The sequence below is a fragment of the Sceloporus occidentalis genome, unplaced genomic scaffold, assembly GCF_023333645.1.
Source record: "Sceloporus occidentalis isolate IW3139 unplaced genomic scaffold, rSceOcc1.0.p SCAF_76, whole genome shotgun sequence".
In the NCBI taxonomy this organism is placed as follows: domain Eukaryota; kingdom Metazoa; phylum Chordata; class Lepidosauria; order Squamata; family Phrynosomatidae; genus Sceloporus; species Sceloporus occidentalis.
In genome coordinates this window covers 967501-987555 of record NW_028317056.1, presented here as the reverse complement: position 1 = coordinate 987555, position 20055 = coordinate 967501, and the positions used below count along the sequence as shown (strand labels likewise).

General features: G+C 50.7%; 4 protein-coding genes across 4 annotated transcripts; 3 read left to right on the top strand and 1 right to left on the bottom strand.

Annotated features, from left to right (window-relative positions):
- Positions 1 to 2776: 2776 nt before the first annotated feature.
- On the top strand, positions 2777 to 4775 carry LOC149285681 (sulfotransferase 1C1-like). Its single transcript, XM_089494908.1, has 7 exons — positions 2777 to 2948; positions 3413 to 3541; positions 3625 to 3722; positions 3886 to 4012; positions 4111 to 4205; positions 4278 to 4458; positions 4663 to 4775. The coding sequence occupies exons 1-7, from the start codon at positions 2777 to 2779 to the stop codon at positions 4773 to 4775; spliced, it is 915 nt and encodes a 304-aa protein (XP_089351034.1).
- Positions 4776 to 6951: 2176 nt separating this feature from the next.
- Positions 6952 to 9614, top strand: LOC149285680 (sulfotransferase 1C1-like). Its single transcript, XM_089494910.1, has 7 exons — positions 6952 to 7123; positions 7763 to 7891; positions 8080 to 8177; positions 8503 to 8629; positions 8760 to 8854; positions 9064 to 9244; positions 9502 to 9614. The coding sequence occupies exons 1-7, from the start codon at positions 6952 to 6954 to the stop codon at positions 9612 to 9614; spliced, it is 915 nt and encodes a 304-aa protein (XP_089351036.1).
- A 1048-nt stretch (positions 9615 to 10662) lies between these two features.
- LOC149285679 (uncharacterized) lies at positions 10663 to 15631 on the top strand. The gene is made up of 12 exons (XM_089495067.1): positions 10663 to 10780; positions 11126 to 11237; positions 11346 to 11439; positions 11549 to 11603; positions 11704 to 11844; positions 12008 to 12168; positions 12662 to 12760; positions 14470 to 14615; positions 14753 to 14924; positions 15079 to 15191; positions 15309 to 15393; positions 15575 to 15631. The coding sequence occupies exons 1-12, from the start codon at positions 10663 to 10665 to the stop codon at positions 15629 to 15631; spliced, it is 1353 nt and encodes a 450-aa protein (XP_089351193.1).
- Positions 15632 to 18868: 3237 nt separating this feature from the next.
- On the bottom strand, positions 18869 to 19335 carry LOC149285678 (nuclear protein 1-like). The gene is made up of 2 exons (XM_089494785.1): positions 19233 to 19335; positions 18869 to 19014 (listed from the first exon to the last, which is right to left on the bottom strand). Exons 1-2 carry the CDS (start codon positions 19333 to 19335, stop codon positions 18869 to 18871), a joined length of 249 nt encoding a protein of 82 aa, XP_089350911.1.
- Positions 19336 to 20055: the final 720 nt, after the last annotated feature.

The window sequence follows — 20055 nt, the reverse complement described above, 5'->3', positions numbered from 1 at the left end:
GCGTTGCCCAAAACAAGGAATGGTGAGCCGGTGCAGAGTCGGGCAGGTGAACACGTATGGGGCGATAACGGAGGTAAATTAACCATTTTCACCCAAATTGTAAAAAAAACCAAAAAACAGCACAGAGTATCTGATAAGTATGCGGCTACCGGAGCACCGTGTGGGGTGGTGGCTGATGAAGCAGAGAAAAGGGGGTATGCCTGAGGGTCGGGGGCTGCTTTGTATTCGTCATATTACACCCCAAAATAAATGCTGTTTGTTTACCTCCGTTTGTCTGCCTGGCACCGTTCTTGTTCCAAAAGCTCATAAAATTATTTTAAGATCTTCTGTTCCTCGTAATGCGGAGATTTATTGCTGTGGCTCGGATTTCTGGTTATTCGACAATTTACAACCCAATAAAAACGAATCATCTGCAGAGATTACAGCAGGTTCCTGAGGCTTTACTGAAGGCTCGGGGGCCAGTGGCGTGGCTTCGGGGGTCGAAGCTTCGACGGGGGGCCCGCATCTGGAGGGAGCCCGGAGCGACCCCCTTGCTCCTGTCTCCTGGTACCGGTGGGGTTAATAGTCAGGTTTTTGGCGCCTGCTTCTTATTTACAAAGTGGCACGGATTTAATGGAGGCCAAATCCACCGCGGGTGCAATATAGAGAAGGTTCACGGTAAAAGGGTGGGGGTGGTTCTGCTTCGCACCGAGGTTGTTTGTCGCTCTTTGCCCCGCTTTCCTTTAATACTTGTCCCCAGATCACCTTTTCTGCACCGAGAGAGGCCGTAGCTGTCAATCACCCATCCAGCATTGTATGAACGGAGGAGGGCAGACAATGGCGGGGGGGGATAGCCCCCCCTGTGCTGGCCTGATTTCAAGATTTTGGACCACTTCTTAAAGTGAATGTCTTCTAGAAGTCGAGAGACTTAAAAGTGATATTTCCCTGAAGACTGGATCCTTTTCTGCTCCCTTTATATACATTCGATATCTGTAAATGGGTTTTGCACAGGGCTGGATGCTGTAAATCGGGGCCAGACTGGGGCGGAAAAAAAAGTGTCCCTTTTAGGCCAGCAGCTGCAAAGCACAAGGCACCAGTCCAGCAGACATTTGGCCGGCTCGCGTTCGATCCGTCTCGTGACGCTGCTGGGGAGATGGAGCCGGGTGAAATCTACGCCCAGGATGGGTTCCGATGGGCGGCCGTTGTATCCGCAGCAGATTCCTTCCAGATATCTGCAGGTTGCTTGGTATTTTAATGATGCAATAAAGGAGTTAAAGTAGAGGAAAGGAGATCAGTGGGAGGGACGTGGAATATCAGACAGAGATTTAACCAGGAACTGGAACCTCACAGAGACGGACGGCGGACCGACCCAGGTAACGGGAAACAGCGCAAATCTGCACGTTTCTGTCAAATCTCTTTAATGATATCAATATTTTGTTTCAAGTTTTTAAAACTAATCCAATTACTGGCATTATTAATCTCTGCTTAAGCGCTGTGGTCTGCCTGCTTATACACAGGTTACCTGTCTGACAACTATGGGGGTACAGACTGTTACACTGTATCAGGAGGGGGGTACAGACTGTTACACTGTATGGGGAGGGGGGTACAGACTGTTACACTGTATGGGGAGGGGGGTACAGACTGTTACACTGTATTAGGAGGGGGTACAGACTGTTACACTGTATCAGGAGGGGGTACAGACTGTTACACTGTATGGGGAGGGGGGTACAGACTGTTACACTGTATCAGGAGGGGGTACAGACTGTTAAACTGTATGGGACTGGGGAGGGGGTCAGACTGTTACATTGTGTAGGAATGGGGGATAGAGTGTAATGTGGGGAGGGGGTACAGACTGTTACACTCTGTGGATAGGGGGGACAGACTGTTACACTGTATTGGGAGGGGGTACAGACTGTTACACTGTATGGGGAGGGGGGTACAGACTGTTACACTGTATTAGGAGGGGGTACAGACTGTTACACTGTATCAGGAGGGGGGTACAGACTGTTACACTGTATGGGGAGGGGGGTACAGACTGTTACACTGTATCAGGAGGGGGTACAGACTGTTACACTGTATGGGACTGGGGAGGGGGTCAGACTGTTACATTGTGTAGGAATGGGGGATAGAGTGTAATGTGGGGAGGGGGTACAGACTGTTACACTCTGTGGATAGGGGGGACAGACTGTTACACTGTATTGGGAGGGGGTACAGACTGTTACACTGTATGGGGAGGGGGTAGTGAGACATTTGCACTCTGTGGATAGGGGGGACAGACTGTTACACTGTATGGGACTGGGGAGGGGTCAGACTGTTACATTGTGTAGGAATGGGGGGGTAGAGTGTAATGTGGGGAGGGGGTACAGAGTGTTACACTGTATGCATAGGGGGACAGACTGTTACAATGTATGGGAATGGAGGGGTCAGACTGTTACATTGTGTGGATGGGGGGGGCAGACTGTTACAATGTGTTGAGAGGGGGGTCAGACTATTACACAGTATGGGGAACGGGACAGATTGTTACACTGCATGGGTAGGGGGTAGTTAGACTGTTACATTGTATGGTGATGCGGGACAGACCATTAGACTGTTTACATGGGGGGGTCAGACTGTTAGACTGTTTGAGGAGCAACATCAAACCTGTTTATACAAATCGTGACATACTTTGGGTGTTAAATGGAGGAAGAGACATTAAAATAAAACATTAGAACGCATGGAATGTAAAGCCAGATATGGCGAGAATGTTGACTTTTTGTTGCATTTTCTTTTATATTTTCTACATTTTTGAGACTCCAGAATGGATCGGGAATCGCTTGAAGAAATGGCCAAAGGAATGGAGAACTACACCTATTCCTCGGGTCTCATCGAAGGCGTCCCCTTTCCCAAAGCCCTCTGTGATTCTTGGGACACCATATACAACTTCCGGGCGAGAGAGGACGACGTCCTGATTGCCACCTACCCCAAAGCAGGTGAGAAGCAGCTGAGGATGTCGGCGGGGCTGCCCGTCGGGGGGCATCTGCGTGATAAACAAATAAAACATTGTATGTATCATGGCGATCTGCCACATAAAGGGCGTTGCTGGGGCGTGGAACTGCCTCATTTGCCCAACCGACATCCTCAACTGAGAAGATCAAAGGTCCTCTGTTGCCTTCTCGTTTGATACACAATTAACCCTTTACGTTTGCCATTTACCGCAATCATTTATCGCAATTACTTTTTCAATAAATTTTAAAGCTGCGTTCTGTGTTACTCGGGACGTCTCTCTCTCTCTCTCTCTTATATTAAAATTAGTTGATGATCTGAAACGTTTAAATGTGACAAATAAGCAAAAATGGAAGGAATCGGGAAGGAGGTGGATGCCTTTTTCACAGCCCGTTTAACGTATACATCGAGGGAGGCATTCAGTTTAAAGGCTTGGTGTCACCCCGCGCAGGAACCACGTGGACTCAGGAAATTGTGGACCTCATGCTCCAGGATGGGGACGTGGCGAAGGCCATGCGGGCCCCGACTTTTGTCAAAGTGCCTTTTCTTGAGCTGGTTCTCCCAAAACCCGTAAAGACAGGTACAGTACGACGCGTGTATCTGAACCTATGACATCAAATAGCCGTATATAGTCAAAATATCCACTGGGTTTCGTAACTGCAGGGGTGGAGATGGCGAACGTCCTGGAGTCTCCACGTTTACTTAAAACGCACCTTCCGATACAGCTGCTGCCACCTTCATTCTGGGAGAAGAATGTAAAGGTAGGTGAGAGAAGACCCCAAAAACTGTGTTATTTACTCCATAGCTTTCTCTTTATGTAAGTCTAGATCGGTGGGAGCCGTGGGGGAAATATTCTCTCATGTGGCGTCCGGCCGCCATGTTTCCTCCTTTGTGTAGAAATCCTCCATGGTTCTTCTCCTCCAGGTTATATACGTGGCTAGGAACGCCAAGGACTGCATGGTCTCCTACTTTTACTTCCAGAAGATGAGTAAGATTTTACCAGATCCTGGGAGTTGGAATGATCACTTCTCAACGTTCCTTGCCGGAGAAGGTGAAGATCTCCGTAGGGCTGTTGATAGAAAGAATCGAAGAGCCTGAAGTTCCCTGTAGGGCAGAGTATTGAATGGTATTATCTTTCCCTTCCCATAGTGCCCTGGGGAAGCTGGTTTGACCACGTGATTGGCTGGTGGAATGCGAGAGACAAGCATCGGATACTCTACATTTTCTACGAGGACATGATCGAGGTGCTGATGGTAACAATAACATGGGGGACGGTTGCCTATTAACTCATTAACTCTTCTCCCATTTCCCGGAAGGACCCAAAGCGTGAGATGCGGAAGATGATGAAGTTTCTGAACATTAATCTTTCAGAAGAAGTTTTGGAGAAGATCAAGGATCATACCTCCTTTCAGGCGATGAAGAAGAACCCAATGACCAACTCAAGTGCAATCCCTTCTTCACTGATGGACCGGTCTGTCTCACAGTTCATGAGGAAAGGTGCATGAGATTAGATATTTTAGGGAAAAAACATTTAGTCCTCCCCTTTTAACAACAGGTAAAACAAGTAATAGCTCATGGTAGTTCGTCTTTTTCATATTCCATTCTTTCTTCATACAGCTCAGTAAATTGCTTTCAAAGTACAGAACAAAACAGAAGAAAAAAGGTAAAAAAGTGGATTTTGACATCTTTTCTGTGTTGTAGGGACTGTGGGGGATTGGAAGAACTACTTCACGGTGGCCCAGAACGTTGTATTCGATGAGGAATACAAGAAGAAGATGAAGGGCATCGACCTGACGTTCCGTACGGAACTCTAAAAGACACCACAATCAACCATGGAATCTTGGATTATCTTATCTTCATTTTTTATATGTAATTAATAAATAATTTCTGAAATTAACAAAATGCATGAATCCGTAGGCTGTCAGACACTTGACCTCTGTGTCACTCTGTCCATTTTTCCTTCTTATAAAGTACCGTATTGGCTCGAATATAGGCCGCACTTTTTTCCCCCACTTTAAGTTTTTAAAGTGGGGGTGCGGCCTATATTCAGGGTCTAGCGCCCGGGCAGGCAGCGGGGTTTGGATACAGACCTGCATCCTACTCCCCGATACGCTCAGACAGCCTCCCCTGCCAGCACTTCCCACGGGGGGGGGGTGCCGCACCGGAAGTTGTATACGCGTATTGCGTAGATGTCCCCCGCCGGCCCAGCAAGACACCCGGGAGTCTGCTCCGGTAAGTGAGGAGGACAGTGGCAGCATATCTCGGGCAGGGAGGAGGACAGTGGCAGCATATCTCGGGGGGGGGGGTGGGAGCATATCTCAGGGGGGGAGGGGGAGGACAGTGGTAGCATATCTCGGGGGGGGGGACAGAGTGGCAGCATGTTTTTTTGGTGCTTTTTTAAAGAAAAAAACTTTTTCTTTAAAAAAGCACCAAACTTTTAGGGTGCGGCCTATATACGGGGCGGCCTATATCCGAGCCAATACGGTATCATCGGCCACAAAGCTGTCATGTGGACCATCGTCCCCCACCGTGTCCAACATGGAGCTCTCAGCTTTGCTCTAGAACAACCATTAACGCTCATTCCAAGGGCAGTTCTACTGGGGAATTTAGAATTTTAAGAGCATGGAAACCAAATTTAGGTAAATTCAACTCAACTAATTTACAAGGCGTTTATTCACTAAACAGTAATTGTTGGTAGGTCGCAGAGAGACCATCATTTGGTAATGATGGCCCGGCTCCGGAGGGAATGGAGTAAAGAGAAACGTAAGGTATGGGGAACGGGAGAGTTGATGCCGTAGATGTATCTGGGAACAGAGAGAAAGAGAGAATTAAGAGAGATGTCCCCAGAAGTAGAAGAAAGAGAGATGAGGAAAAGATAGAATGGATAGGTTTGAGCGTAGTAGGGAGTGAAGGGATACAAAAGGACGGCGACTTGTACTGGATAAGCGATGATGGTGTAAATAAATCCGGTGAAATGCTGTCTCTATATAACGAGACAGGTTAGGGGCAGGTGGAAGGGTGGGAGGGCAGACTTGTAGGAAGATGGAGGAACGTCTTGCGGACTTTAAGAAGGCTGTAAAAGAGAGTGTTAAATATACTGTAAGAGTGGACACGGGGCAAAAGGGGGGCAAATATTGGTGATAAGAGGTTAGAGGAGCAGAAAAATAGAAACTAAAATAAAACAGACATAAGAGAAGACAGACGTGACATTACACCAAAAATCACTGACGATGGAGGAATGTGTTAAACGCTAAATGTGAATGAATGAGATTCTTTGTCCTTATTAGTGAAATTTCCCAGTGGATTATCAAATCATACAAAAAAACCTGAAATAAATCTGCTTCACGGCGGGGCGCTAAGCGGCAAACGGAAGAATTCTTCTTGGGAAAAGTAGTTTTCCTCCCTGAACGTTCCCGAGGGTCCGTCACTTCCCTGTGGTCTGCAATGAGGATCTTTCATTTCCGGTCTCCGAAAAAAACAAAAGAGCTGGTTCCTAAAATTTCCGGATAATTAACTATGCGTCGTCCTGCCTGCTGGGCGGGCGTGGAGGCCGCTCCTCGGGGGTCCCATTAACCCAGAGATCTTCTCCAAGGCGGATATTTTGCTTCTCGGCTGCGTATCGGGACGCGTTTGCTTGTAATGAAGCCAGGGTTTACATAGAGTGCATTCTTTTAATTTCGGATGTGAGACCTCTCCATAGAAACCATCTCGAGAGGCTTTGGTTGGACTTCCACTTCGCTAAGTCGACTCCCCGCGGCTGCCTCTAATCGTCACCCTCTTATTTACCCCTCTTTGCCGTTGGCCGGCTTTCTTCTCTGCGTCATTCTGTTACCCAACGTGTATCAACTACTCCTCTTGTTTTTCTTTACCCTCCTGTCCTAGTCCCCCTCCTTTCTCTCTTAGTTCCTTCAGTAATTTGCCCTCCTCTCTCTTTCTGACTTCCGCAGCCTCCACTCGGTCCCCCTCCCCGATTCTTTCTCTCTGCCGATCATGGCCTTTGAACGGAACGCACGGTATTTCGGCTCCTATGTCATGCAGAGACCCGCTATGGGGCATATCACGGGCGTTCCCTTGGACCAGAAAACATGTGAGACCTGGCCAGACATTTGGGGCTTCCAGGCGCACCCTGGAGATGTTCTGGTGGCCGCCTATCCCAAAGCAGGTGCGGAAGCTAGCTGGAGGTTCAGTGAAGATTTTTCTTCCTCTTATCTAGAAAGTAAAACCTCATTGTTAGTAGAAAACCATTTTATGAGAATATTTTAATTATTTTGGATGCTGTAACGCTTTCATAGGCACTATAAACCTGTAGGACTAAAACTGTGTACCACCAGCCACCGGTGGCCATCAAGGTGGTCCTGAAGATGGACAAGAGTTGGAAGAGAGAGCAATCAGAATAAAATTCAATGCTTGCATAAGACTGAACGTGGGCCCCGCGAGGAACGGTTCCTTAAAATATTTCGGGGTTGTATTAAATGTGGTCCTTGGTGTCCAATATCTTGGTCCCCAAAAGCATATTGTTGGACGACCACCAAGATATTGGATGGGCGCTCAGCAACAAGAGGAAGGAAGGGTTTGTTTTAGTTCAGAAATGTATCCAGTTGTGAATTATAATCTGCGGGAAATGCTAGATTTTTAACGTTACAGAAACCCCCCTAATTTAAGCAACATAAGCAACAGACCCCCAAATACTGCTTGAGAAGTGGAAAATGTAGCCGATGTTCATGATCCGTTTAGTGCCCCAATCCTCTCGGATTCCCGAATCTTTTGTTTATTATCTCAGGTCTTTCCCTCTCCCTCCCAGGAACCACATGGATGCAGGAGGTGGTGGACATGATACATGAAGACGGAGACGTAGCAAGGTGCCGGCGCGCCCCCACATACGACCGGCACCCATTTTTAGAGGTTGTGGCTCCCAAGCCCGTGCCATCAGGTGAGGATGCTGCTCTTTGTAACGAATGTAACGGATATCCGGTTAAATCTCGCACTCGGCCCCATTCAGTGGAGGGCGTCAGCCATTCACAAAATTACCCACTCATGCGTGGAAAGAGCTTCTTATTCACCACCCGGCGATCGCGGGGTAAATGAATTTATTAAATAACTATTTGTCATCTGCCGCAGGGCTTCAGTTAGCAGAAGCCATGGAGCCACCCCGTATCTTAAAGACTCATCTTCCAGTCCAGTTGTTGCCTCCGTCATTTTGGGAGAAGAGAAGTAAGGTAAGAATGAAAACGGAGACGCAGACGCGGAACGCTTAGCAAGCAAACGTACAAAGTAAGGACCGTCCGGGCCGGTCCTGATAACGCTCGGTCCAGAGGTGTAACGTGGGAAAAAATGTCATATAATAGAAGCATTATCGTCACGTGACGTAACATTTAAGCGAGCGGATATTCACGCTACTACCACATGCATCAATGTCCATGCTGGAGGCTTTGTGGGGAATTACAAACGAAAGAAATTTAAAGAAAATCTAACTTTTTGGACGAATTCCAAACAAAGCTGATTTTTCTTGTTCCTCTGTCCTCTCCATGTCTTCGTCTGCAGGTTATATACGTCGCTAGAAATGCCAAGGACTGCCTGGTCTCCTACTTCCATTTCCAGAGGATGAATAAGGGTCTGCCGGACCCCGGGAGCTGGGAAAATTATTTCTCAACATTCCTGTCTGGAGAGGGTCAGAGACAATGCTTCTTATTCTTCAAATTAAAATCAATGTTTTTTATTTTTTTTAGGGGAGAAATAGCGGTTTTAGGTAAAGATTACGGAATGATTTACAGGGTGCCCTACTAAATTCCTTATTGCAGTTCCCTGGGGCAGCTGGTTTGACCACGTCATCGGCTGGTGGAACGCAAAAGACCGACATCAAATACTTTACATTTTCTACGAAGACATGGTCGAGGTGAGAATAAATCTTCAACGTGAACGGTTGTCCTATACTAGGGATGTCCAACCTGCGGCCCTCCAGCTGCTGCAGGACTACATCTCCCATGTTCCTGAGCCAGTCCCTGAGCATTATGGGAGATGTAGTCCCGTAGCAGCTGGAGGGCCGCAGGTTGGACACCCGTCCTATACGTTCAGATACATCACCAAATGCTTCGCTCTTTATAGGATCTGAGGCGCGAGGCGCAGAAAGTGGCCAGGTTCCTTGAGAAAGATCTGTCCGAGGATGTTCTGGAGAAGATCTGCCAGCACACCTCCTTCCAGGCCATGAAGGACAACCCCATGGCTAATTACAGCACCATTCCTACGTTCGTAATGGACCATTCCATCTCCCCGTTCATGAGAAAAGGTAGAACATAATGACCGGGTCCAAGAACCGTGACTCGTGAGCTAAGACATCATCACTTGGGTAAAAGAGGGACATTTTTGTCCTCCTGTCCCAATGGTGGCCTTGACATCTGTCGGATCGCAGGGTTACTGCATCTCAGCGTCGCTACCTCTTGGTCTTCCTGCTTTCTCCGATGACTCTGTCTTTTTGTACATCTCTTCCTCAAACCTTATCTCCTTTTCTCCTTACCAATGGCGGTCATGTTGGTTACTCTCCAGGCATCGTAGGAGACTGGAAGAACCATTTCTTGGTGGCCCAGAACGAAATCTTTGACGAGGAATACGAGAGAAGAATGAAAGGGACCACATTGACCTTCCGCACCCAACTCTAAAAGACAGAAGAGGGACAGTAAAGGGGGCATTATTCCTCCCCAGTCACACGCGTGTGTATTGTGTCACCCTCATGGTTATTTTTGTTCATTAGGATGCACTGTAGATATTTAGAAGGTCCTGGATTCCCGGGACCGGCTGACGTTTGAAATCGTTTTCCCGTAGGGGTCGATGTACAGTAAATCTAACGGGGAAAAAAACACTTTTTAAAATGATTATAATCATCGGTTTCCGGTTCCTTGATGCACGCGTTAGGGCTCTCGGTTCCATGTGGCCTCCAAACCGTCTACCTGTCTGGCCCTTCCTTTCGCTGATACAATCAGATCTGCCGTCCACGGTCCCGATGGACTTATTGGCAAAGTAGGGGAGGCCGAAAGGCACCATTATGTTCAAATATACAAAAAAACAACCCAGAAAGGCGGGGGAGGGGATCACCGTATGGGAAAATGGTTCACTATGGGAAGACGGCACTGTTATGGCTTCAAGGAGATTCGCCCTCCTTTTCGTAAAAAAAGCCCGACTTCTGGTTCCGTCAGATAATCGCAGTCATTTATATATTTATATATATATTTTCTTTACCTGTCTGCTGGTGGCCGCCATAAATCCAGCTCACTGGGGAATGGCGTGTAAACACTTCATATCCGAGGAGCCGCCATTTTTACAGATAATAATAGATTTATTTAATATTTCTCTGTATGTAAAACTTTTTAATGACTTATTAAACTGCAGGAGGTCTTTACCGCAGCATATTGTCATTTGTACAGCAGGGGGCGGGTGAGTTGGTCTTTCTCTATGATTATGCGCTGCCTTTCTATCCTCTGTCTGTGTGAACCCTTCTCTACGGTCTTGACACGTTGCACGTCAGCCACCTCAGCGCCCGCGGCCGCGTGGTATGTTGGGTGTTGTAGTTCTCCCTTGGGCTCGGCTGCTGGCGCTCAGGAAGTGGATAGCTCTGTGAACTACAAGTCCCTGCGTGCGCCGGGTGCGGGCAGGTGCTGAGCGGGGTCAGGTAGGACTGGAGAAGCCGGTGAAGCTGAGAGAGGAGCAGGCATGTCTGGGAAAGTGAAGGTCCGAGCTGCGGCCAATGCAGAGGCCATGTCCGGGGCCGTGTCCGTCAACGAGCGGATCCTGCGGGACTGCCACGCGCTGTATACCGACCCCGAGAGCGGTGAGGAGCCCCGGCACTGTGCAACAATGGGACCCCAGGCAGACCCCAACCGGCTTGTTCTGCGGATCGTACTTTATGCGCCGCCAGTATCACCCCCCACATACATACGGAACCCCCTCTGCCTCCCCACTTCTACCCTGCGGACCCCCTCTGCCTCCCCACTTCTACCCTGCGGACCCCCTCTGCCTCCCCACTTCTACCCTGCGGACCCCCTCTGCCTCCCCACTTCTACCCTGAGGAGCCCACTTGCCTCCACACTCCTCCCAATGCGGAGCCGGCATGGTGGGCCCGATACCCCGGTACACGCTGGCATTTGCTGTATTTTGAAACGTTGTCTCTCCCCAGGTCTCATCGCTCTCGCTTCCCACCTGGGCCTCTCTTTTCTCCCTCCTCGCAAGAAGATCACGGTGATGTTAATGGGGAATCACTCGGCCGGGAAGAGCAGCTTCATTAACTGGTGAGCCGCGCTCTGTCCGCTCCGCGCCACTACGAGGGTGCTGGTTTTTCGTACGCGGTGTGATGGGAGTCTCTCTTGTAGATTTCTTTATTCCTTTTTCCTCCCCAGGTATATAGAGGAACACATTCAGCGGACAGGAGTGGCGATAGAGACGCAGGGATTCACTTTTATAACCAGCGGCCGCAAGAGGGAGTCTCTGACCGTGAGTGTGCAGCGGGGCCCCCGGTGGGATTGTGTTTGGGGGGCTCCCGGTGGGATCGCGTTTGGGGGGCTCTCTTCACAATGTTCCTCAATCTTTTCTTTTTCTGCAGGGCGATGCGACGTTACATCTCTATCCTCACTTCAAGCCCCTGCAGTCTTTTCAAGGTAATTTAACCGTCTCAGCGCCAGTCTGTATCCGCCTTTTGCTTTGTTGCCCCCGGTTTGTGCCGCACTCGCCTCTCCTGATCCCGTCTTCCTCCCCCAGGGGTGTCGGAGTATCTCTGCACGGAGATTTCCACGTCGCGTCAGAAGAAGTTCAGCCTGGTGACGTTCGTTGATACCCCGGGGCTGGTGGACGGTGACATGAAATACCCGTTTGATGTGAACAGAGCCCTCTTGTGGCTAGGTAGGTTTATTTCACCCGATGGACTCGCATTATCTTTATTCTCGTACTCATGGAGTGGGAGCTGCTCCCTGGGGTGTGAGTGATGGCTACGGGGGCTGATTACGTGAGCGCGCACCTTTCCTTTACGTGTTAACCTGTTAATGCCCTCCTGTGTGTCTCCCAGGGGAGCTCTGTGACCTGGTGCTGGTTTTCTTTGATCCGATGGGCCAGGCTCTCTGTAAACGAACTCTGGACATCGTGGAGAAAATTAACGAGAACCACGGCGACAAACTCCGTTTCTACCTGACCAAAGCGGACGATGCCGGGGGGGAGAGCGACCGGCAGGTAAGATCCGGCGTCTCTGTGGCGCGTGTGCCGGGGCAGGACCTTTTTGACTGCAGATATTCCTGAATCCGCGCAGAATGCATTCAGACGAAAATGAAGCAAAAATCTCACTTTTCGCTCTCTCGCTCTTTAACCGTTTCCCTACCTTCTCGGCCGCCCGCATCTTCGTCTTCTCCCCACGGTCCATCTTTCGTCCGCATCTCCACGGATAGAACCCGGCAGGAACTTCACAGCCAGAGCAGAGGACGTCCCCTAAAGCGCGGCCATCGTGCCTGAGCTGAGGGCTTCACAGCAGGCGCCACCATTTATATATCCGTGGAGATGCGGAAGGAGAGAGAATTAAAGAGATGAGGAAACCCGACTTGGTAAATAGCGTGAGCACTCTATATGGCCACGTGCATGATCTGGGGGGAACCGCCATGACCCCAGAACACAGAAGGGTAACTGGCGTGGGGCAGAATAAGAAATCCCCCCCTCGTTTGTCTCCTTCCAGAGGGTGCTGATGCAGATCGTTCAGGAGCTCTGCAAGAGACCCGGGCTCAACAAGTGCGGCTTTGACATGCCGACCATCTACATCCCCAACCCCAACAAGGTGAGCGGCGTCTGCATTTATCTTTATGGCGCCAACAGATTCCATAGCGTGATGGAACATGTCAGGTGGTGGGGTGGGAGGGCATCAGAAGCCTCGGTAGGGTTGACAGGACTGACTGGAGCAGCTTTTAGTACAGGGGTGTCCAAGTTTTTTCTGCAGCGGGCCACTTCATCAGAATTGTATACGTGCGCGGGCCGCACTCATTTTTCACTGTGACAAAAAATATGGCCTTTAATAAAATATGCAGATTAAAATAAAGTAAAATGACACAAAACCTTTACTCTTCCTCTCACTGATTTCTGGGCCTTGAAAGTTTTGCGACTACAAATTCAGGATTCCCTAGATTTATTCTAGGGATGAACTAAAATGAAAATTCTGGACCAAAACATTCAGGGTTCACTTAGCCAAAACCGAAAATGACCCCCACCTTTAAAAATCATAATAAAAACTCACATGTTTAATAAAAGAAGGTAACACACAATTGGACAAAATTAGCAATATGACTTGGCATGATAGGAGTGTGATTGCTAACAGCAATCACACTCCTATCATACCCAGGCAACCAGTAAATGCTGGTACCTAGGCATGATGGGACTGTGCTTGCTGTGATTGCTGTTAGCAATCACACTCCTATCATGCCAAGTCAGCCAGTACATGCTGGTACAGGGTGGCTGTAAGTGATGTGCAGACCCCATACTGCTGGCAGCATCACTACACAAGGGGGGCAGCTAGCTAGGTTTCAGCATGAACTGGCTGACTTGGCATGATAGGAGTGTGATTGCTAACAGTAGTCACAGTCCCATCATGCCTAGGTTACAGCACTTACACATCCATCCAGTAAATGCTGGAACCTAGGCATTATGGGACTGTGATTGCTGTTAGCAGTCACACTCCTATCATGCAAAGTCATCCAGTACATGCTGGTACAGGGTGGCTGTAAGTGCAGACCCCATACTGCTGGCAGCATCACTACACAAGGGGGGCAGCTGGCCAGGTTTCAGCATGTACTGGCTGACTTGGCATGATAGGAGTGTGATTGCTAACAGCAATCACAGTCCCATCATGCCTAGGTTCTAGCACTTACACATCCATGCTATCACACACACACTCATTTATTCATATAATCATTCATTCAGATTCATTCCCTCAATCACACACACTCATTCAAACACCCTCCCCACCCCCTTACCTGCACTGCAGCTCCCTCGATGCCGCTCACAGACTTCAGCAGGGGGCGCGGCCTCCCTCTGCCTTCTCTGCTAAAGCACAGAGGAAGTAGGAAGTCACGTGAACTCCGCTTCCTCCGTGCTGTCCAGAAGACCCTCCCACAAGTAAGTAGCAGGGCTTGAGGTGCGGCTCGTGTAAGATCGGTTGCCCTGGCTGCCGATCTTACGCGGGCCGCACCTCGAGGTCTCGCGGGCCGCATGTTGGACGCCCCTGTTTTAGTGGATTGTGTGTGTGTGGGGGGGTCCCTGTTATAATTTGCACCATAGGAGGGGGAGATCAGATGCGATATGAATGTATTATTATTATTGGTTGGGGTTAAAGTGATTTCAGACATGTTCAGGTTATAGAGACGGCACTCACACCTTCACTGCTCATATAAGGGTGGTGTGAACGGCGACCTTTGGGGGGCTTTAAGCATAGAATGCGTTCCCCGTGTGCGCCGCGTGCTTCATATAATTTGTGCTTTTCCCCGCCTGGTGCAGCCGAGTCGCTGCGTCAACCAAATCGAGGAAGTTTGTAAAACCGTCGAGAAAACCATCACCCAGACGGTGCAGAACACGCTGAACGCACTCGGCAAAGACTGCCAGAAACTGACGGAGAGCATCGAGGCGGCCCTGCGCCAGGATGAGTGAGTATCGGGGGCAGCAGGGGGAGCGAGGTTCTCGTCTGCCTGCATAGTCCGTGTTTCTGCTGATCACGTCGCTCGCTGTGCCGCCTCGGACAGGTGCTTTCCACGGAAATCATTTTCTCTGTCTCTCTCCGCAGCGAGACCGTCCGCAGTAACAGACAGGCCCGTGCCCGAGGCTGTCTCTTTGGGCTTGGAGGTCTCCTGCTCCCCGTCTTCCTCTTGGTCTCTGCTTTGTTTGGGTTTATCCCACCCGAGATCTGGAACGCGCTTCTGGGCAAGGACGGGGCCGAGACCCTGGAGCTCTACCTGGTTAGTAAGGGGGCGCCAGGGGGGTGGTGGGGTGTATTGGGCTGCGTGCCCCGTTGGGGGGAGGGGTATTGGGCTGCGTGCCTCGTCGGGGGAGGGGTATTGGGCTGCGTGCCGTCAGGGGCTTCCGTCAGCTGTTTTATTCTCTCTCTCCCAGGCGCCCCTCCACACGATATGGTCGCTGTTCCCCGAGGATTACGTCGGATACGTCTTCCTGTTCCTGGGAACTTTAGCTCTGCTGCTTCTCTTCCTGGCGCAGCGATGTTTCAGGTACCCGGCGCTGGCTGCGCGTTTCGCGCATGTTGCACGCAGCACTGTGTGAGTTTAGGTTCCGGCGTGTAACTGTGCTCACACTTTTTTTTTTTTTTTTTCCTCCCCTGCTCCCAGGACTCAACCCACACTCAACAAGAAGCAGCGCCGCTACCTGCAGGACCGCCGCACCCACGTCATCGAGGTGGTGGAACAGAAAAAGGTGAGCCCTGTCCTTTCTAAATCCCCCCCCCCCTCTCCGGGATGCATGTTCAGGGGCAGCAGGGTTCCAGTGTTTTACTGTGTGGCGTCGGCTCGTGGCCGGTCCTATTGGATGGGGTAGATTTCACACTTAAACAAACTAAAAGCCCCCCCAACTTACTCCTGTGCTTTCTCTCCTCTAGAAACTTCTGTATGAAGAGTACCTGAAGCAGAGCGTGGCTGAGCATGACATGAGTTGACTCCCCCAACCCCTAGGATTCTTGAAGTGAACCTCTATGGAACAGCAGGAGCCCACAAAAGGCCCAGTAACCACAGACTTTATTTTAACCCCTGCCGAAGCTCCAGTGACACCGACACACAGTTTTTGAGGGCTGTTACAGTTCTGCTCTACTTCTGCCCCCTTTTGCCACATTTGTATCTGAGAGTATTCAGCCCGTTAGTATGCGGCGGGTTTAATACTCTAACATTTTTCCGGGGTAATTACGTCGCAGGGGGTAATGTCGGTTCGTATAGCGGTACTGAGCGCACCTCCGTATTGCTTCTGAAGTAAAAAAGACTTAAAGTTCACATCATGGAGCATGTGGATGGCACAGCTAAAGTGGATATTTAAACTGGAGAGGATGCCCAAATAGCCTGGAGGTCCCCTGCGGCCCCCAGTACCAAGTAGAATATTAACCATGAAAACCAGGGATATTTGAACAAAATGTTTACTTTTCTCCTTTAGGATTAAATGATTCTATAGAAATTCCTTCCAGCCGCTAAAGAGTTAAATTAACAGTGCCCGTCCCTTCCCTGAATTTATTAGGAGTGGGATCAGCTCCATCAAGGCACGAATGGGTTAACCGGATGGTGATCTGCCCCCATTCCCATCATTGTGGATGCAGATATTAGAGGTGATGTTCTGTGGGTTCCCGTGTCTTGCTCAGAGGAGCGATGCTCTGCGGGTCCGTGGTGGGGAGGCGAGACGTTCTGCTGTTTCCAGTCTCTGGTTTGTTAGAATGATGCCACCCAGACTGGATCAGTTTCTGCTCCCACCACGCATGGTCTCTGCGTTATCCGTCGGGATGCCGTTGTGGCCATTAAACCTTTCATCAGATGAGAACGTGTCAGGTGTGGGGTATTTCTCACGATCACCTTCCTCTCCTGGGGCCCCTGCCCTCATATTTATCATAACCACCCCCCAATTCCTTGCGTGGTTCGCTGAATACCCCTTCAGTAACTAAGAGGCAGGGCAGTATTTACTGGTTATGTTTATTTGTAGAGCGCCAACATAGTCTGGAAAGCTGTTACAATAGGGTGAGGGTATTAATGATAAAGATTTGCCTCCCTCAGCCACTGCTTCCTCCCTACCCCCGATGCTCACCGGCTCCTCGGTCTTTGCAGACTCCTCCGCATTTCCGGTCGTCTCACTTCCGGTTTTCGGTGCAGTCTCTGCCTCAGCGGGTCCCCCAGCTGGTTTTTTCTCGCGCTTCTTTTTGTGTTCGACGTGTTCGTGCGGCAGCAGGCACTGCAGAGAAATGACAAGGAGAGGATTACACCCAGGCCTCGCCGTGGCTGGCTAAACGTGATGGGATTCGGGGTTCACGCCTAATGGGATAAATGTCATCACAAGACAGACGGAGGGGAGCGGGTTGTGAAGAGTTAACAGAAAATGGCGGCTGTGAGGGGAATGTTTGCTTTCTGAGGGATAAGTAAACATCCCGCTACATAATGCGACCCATAGGTCTGCCTGTCAGACTTTGCCCTTCTGCCCCCTGGTGCGCGCCTTATTCTGAGTGCTCTGGGGTTCCGCCAACCACAGCGTAACAGCCGCTCCACGACGAGTAACGCGCAGCGTTCATCTTCTGCCCGTTACCCCTGCACACGATGTCTGACCCCGGGTAGCGAGCGGTCACCTGTGCGGCTCCTCGGCCGTGGAAACCCATCCCGTGGAGCTCCCGGCGCACGGTGCGTTTGCTGATGTTCCTCCCGGAGGCGGTTTGGAAGGCTGCGGTGAGCGAGGCTATGGAGGGAGGGCGGTTTTTACGCGCCACTCGCATCAGCACCCGGCGGCCCTGCTCCGTGAGTATCCGCGGCCTACCGCTTCGCGGCTGGGCTGTCGTCGCTCCTAGACGCTTCCAGTTCACGATGGTGTAACTAACGGTGGAGCGGGGCAGATCCAGCAGGGCGGAAATTTCACGAACCGACTTGTGGCACAGATGGCATCCTATGACGGTGCCGCGGGTGAAGTCACTCAGCTCCTCCCTGCGACCCATTCCGCTGCCAGCGTCAGGACTCTGGAGACGGCTGACTCTGCACTGATTTTATACACTATTCGGCGGTGGGCGTGGTCAATCGCGGGGAAATCTTGTTTATGTACCTTAGTGATCGCTCCTCCCCTCTCTCTCCTCTCACTCTGTGCCCCCCTATCTCCTCCTCCTCTCTCTCTGTGCCCCCTCTCTCCTCTCTCTCTCTCTCTCTCTCTCTCCTCTCACTCTGTGCCCCCTTTCCTTCTCTCCTCTCTCTCTCTCTGTACCCCCCCTCTCTCCTCCTTATTGCTGTATCAGGCTCTCCTGTATTTCCGTATGTTGGATCCTCCCTCCATCACCCGTCCCAGAGTGTTGCAGAGTATCACCCTTGGATTTTTTGGAGGAGAGGCAGGAATAATGGTTTTATTAAAATGTCGGGGGGGGGGGGGGGATACAGATCTCTGCGTTAAAACCCGTCTGTGTTTTTGTTATATTTGCGCAGATCTGTGCATTTTATGACGCACTACTTGTTATTCCCTGTTTGCCAGTTGTACAGCGCCGTGGAATATGAAAGTGCTATATAGACCCCTATTGACCGTGATGCGGTTGGCGTTGGCTGCAGATCCCGGGCCCTGTACCGAGTATATAAAATAATAACACAAGAAACAGGGATACTTGAACAAAACATGTTTTATTTACTTTGATCCTGAAAGGGTTAACTGATTCTATAGAATCTCCTTCCGGCCATTAAAGAGTAAAAAAACAACAGCCCCCCCCCCCCTTCCATCCAGCCTTGAATTTATTAACGGAGTGGGATCAGCTCCGCCAAGACATGAATGGGTTAATCGGAGGTGCTCTGTCCCACTCCCATCACTCTGAATGCGGTTAAGGACGAGATGTTCCGTGGGTTCCCGTGCCTTGTTTAGAGGAGGGATGCTCTGCAGCTCCCGGTCCGTGTCGGGGAGGCGAGTCGTTCCGCCATTCCGGGTCTCCGGTTTGTTAGAACGATCCCCCCAGACTGGATCCGTTTCTGCTCCTGCTGCGCGTGCTCTCCGCCTCCCGGACTGTGTGAGTTGTCGGTGTCTGTCGCGATGCCGTTTGTCCGTGCGTCCTGGTGCCGTCCAAAGGTGAAACCTTTAATCAGACGAGAAAGTTAGCGGCTGCCGCCTCTAGGGCATTTATCCCTCTGTACCCCGTGGCAGCATCAGCCTCCCGCACCCTTTCCTGCCCGCAGCTCTCACCTGCCCCTCACGCCTTGGCCGCTTTTCCCTTGCGCTTGTCCTCGCTGCGCTGCAGCTTGCCGGCGATCTTCCTCTCGTGGCCGCACGGGCTCTCCCGGTTGGTGTTCTCTCGCGCCTCTTTCTTCGTCCGGCCTTTCCTTGCGGCCGTTGGCACTACAGAGAAAAGAAAAAACAGGGGGCATTAAACGGTGCGCCCCACCGACAGACGGCCCCCCGCCACGGCGTGCACGGCACAGACAGGTAGCTGGCTGTACATGTTTCCAGCAGAATAAAGGTTAAACGCTTTTCTCTCCCTGGTCTTCTTTCCCTCCCTGTTACCCCCCCCCCTGCGGAATCTGCCCCGTCGCTAGGCGGTTGTCACCGGGACTTACGTGCGTAACGGTCGGTCAGGTTGTAGAATTCGTAGTCATCGAAGTATCGGACCTCGAAGTCGGTCGGCTGCAGCTTCTCTGCTTCAACGTAGGAGCAGCTCATGTCTGCGGGTCGCTGACGGGGTGGATGAGCGGATCCTGGGATCTCGTTGAGGTGGATCGGGGTGGATGAGCGGATCCTGGGATCTCGTTGAGGTGGATCGGGGTGGATGAGCGGATCCTGGGATCTCGTTGAGGTGGATCGGGGTGGATGAGCGGATCCTGGGATCTCGTTGAGGTGGATCGGGGTGGATGTGCGGATCCTGGGATCTCGTTGAGGTGGATCGGGGTGGATCCGGTTGGCCGATGTCGTCTCGATGCTCTCAGGGACGTTTGTTTTCGTCCCGTTCTTTGTCTCGGTTCTTTATAGTAACGGGTCGCTCCTCCTCTCTCCTCCCTCGCTCCTCCCCTCTCCTCCCTATCGTTGCATCAGACTCTCCTGTGTTTATGTACATTGGATTACACCATCCCTCCATCACCCCCCCCCTGAGTTCTGCAGAGTATCACGCTTTGGTGTTTTGGAGCAGAGACTGTTTAACCCCTTATGTATCCAATGTTTGGGGGTTTGTTTTAACCCTTTCACTGCGAGGAGGAGGAATCCGGATCTTCCTGTAAAACTCTATCTGTTTTGGCGAAAAAGAAAAAATATGACTTTCTTCCTGACTGCAGAGCATCGCACGGACTACAACTTATAACGCTGGCCAGTTGTACAGCGCTGTGGAACATGATGTCGCTTAATAGGAAGGTAGAACCTGCCGGCAGATCGGCCCCTGGTGGCCCCCGG

Coding starts and splice junctions, on each gene's coding strand:
- LOC149285679 (XM_089495067.1), top strand. CDS start 10,663: ATGTCTGGGAAAGTGAAGGTCCGAGCTGCGGCCAATGCAGAGGCCATG. Junction 11,238..11,345: donor AAGAGCAGCTTCATTAACTG/GTGAGCCGCGCT, acceptor TTTCCTCCCCAG/GTATATAGAGGAACACATTC. Junction 11,845..12,007: donor CAGAGCCCTCTTGTGGCTAG/GTAGGTTTATTT, acceptor TGTGTCTCCCAG/GGGAGCTCTGTGACCTGGTG.
- LOC149285680 (XM_089494910.1), top strand. CDS start 6,952: ATGGCCTTTGAACGGAACGCACGGTATTTCGGCTCCTATGTCATGCAG. Junction 7,124..7,762: donor GGCCGCCTATCCCAAAGCAG/GTGCGGAAGCTA, acceptor TCTCCCTCCCAG/GAACCACATGGATGCAGGAG. Junction 9,245..9,501: donor CTCCCCGTTCATGAGAAAAG/GTAGAACATAAT, acceptor GTTACTCTCCAG/GCATCGTAGGAGACTGGAAG.
- LOC149285681 (XM_089494908.1), top strand. CDS start 2,777: ATGGATCGGGAATCGCTTGAAGAAATGGCCAAAGGAATGGAGAACTAC. Junction 3,723..3,885: donor TCTGGGAGAAGAATGTAAAG/GTAGGTGAGAGA, acceptor CTTCTCCTCCAG/GTTATATACGTGGCTAGGAA. Junction 4,013..4,110: donor AACGTTCCTTGCCGGAGAAG/GTGAAGATCTCC, acceptor CCCTTCCCATAG/TGCCCTGGGGAAGCTGGTTT.
- LOC149285678 (XM_089494785.1), bottom strand. CDS start 19,335: ATGAGCTGCTCCTACGTTGAAGCAGAGAAGCTGCAGCCGACCGACTTC. Junction 19,015..19,232: donor CCTGACCGACCGTTACGCAC/GTAAGTCCCGGT, acceptor TTTTCTCTGTAG/TGCCAACGGCCGCAAGGAAA.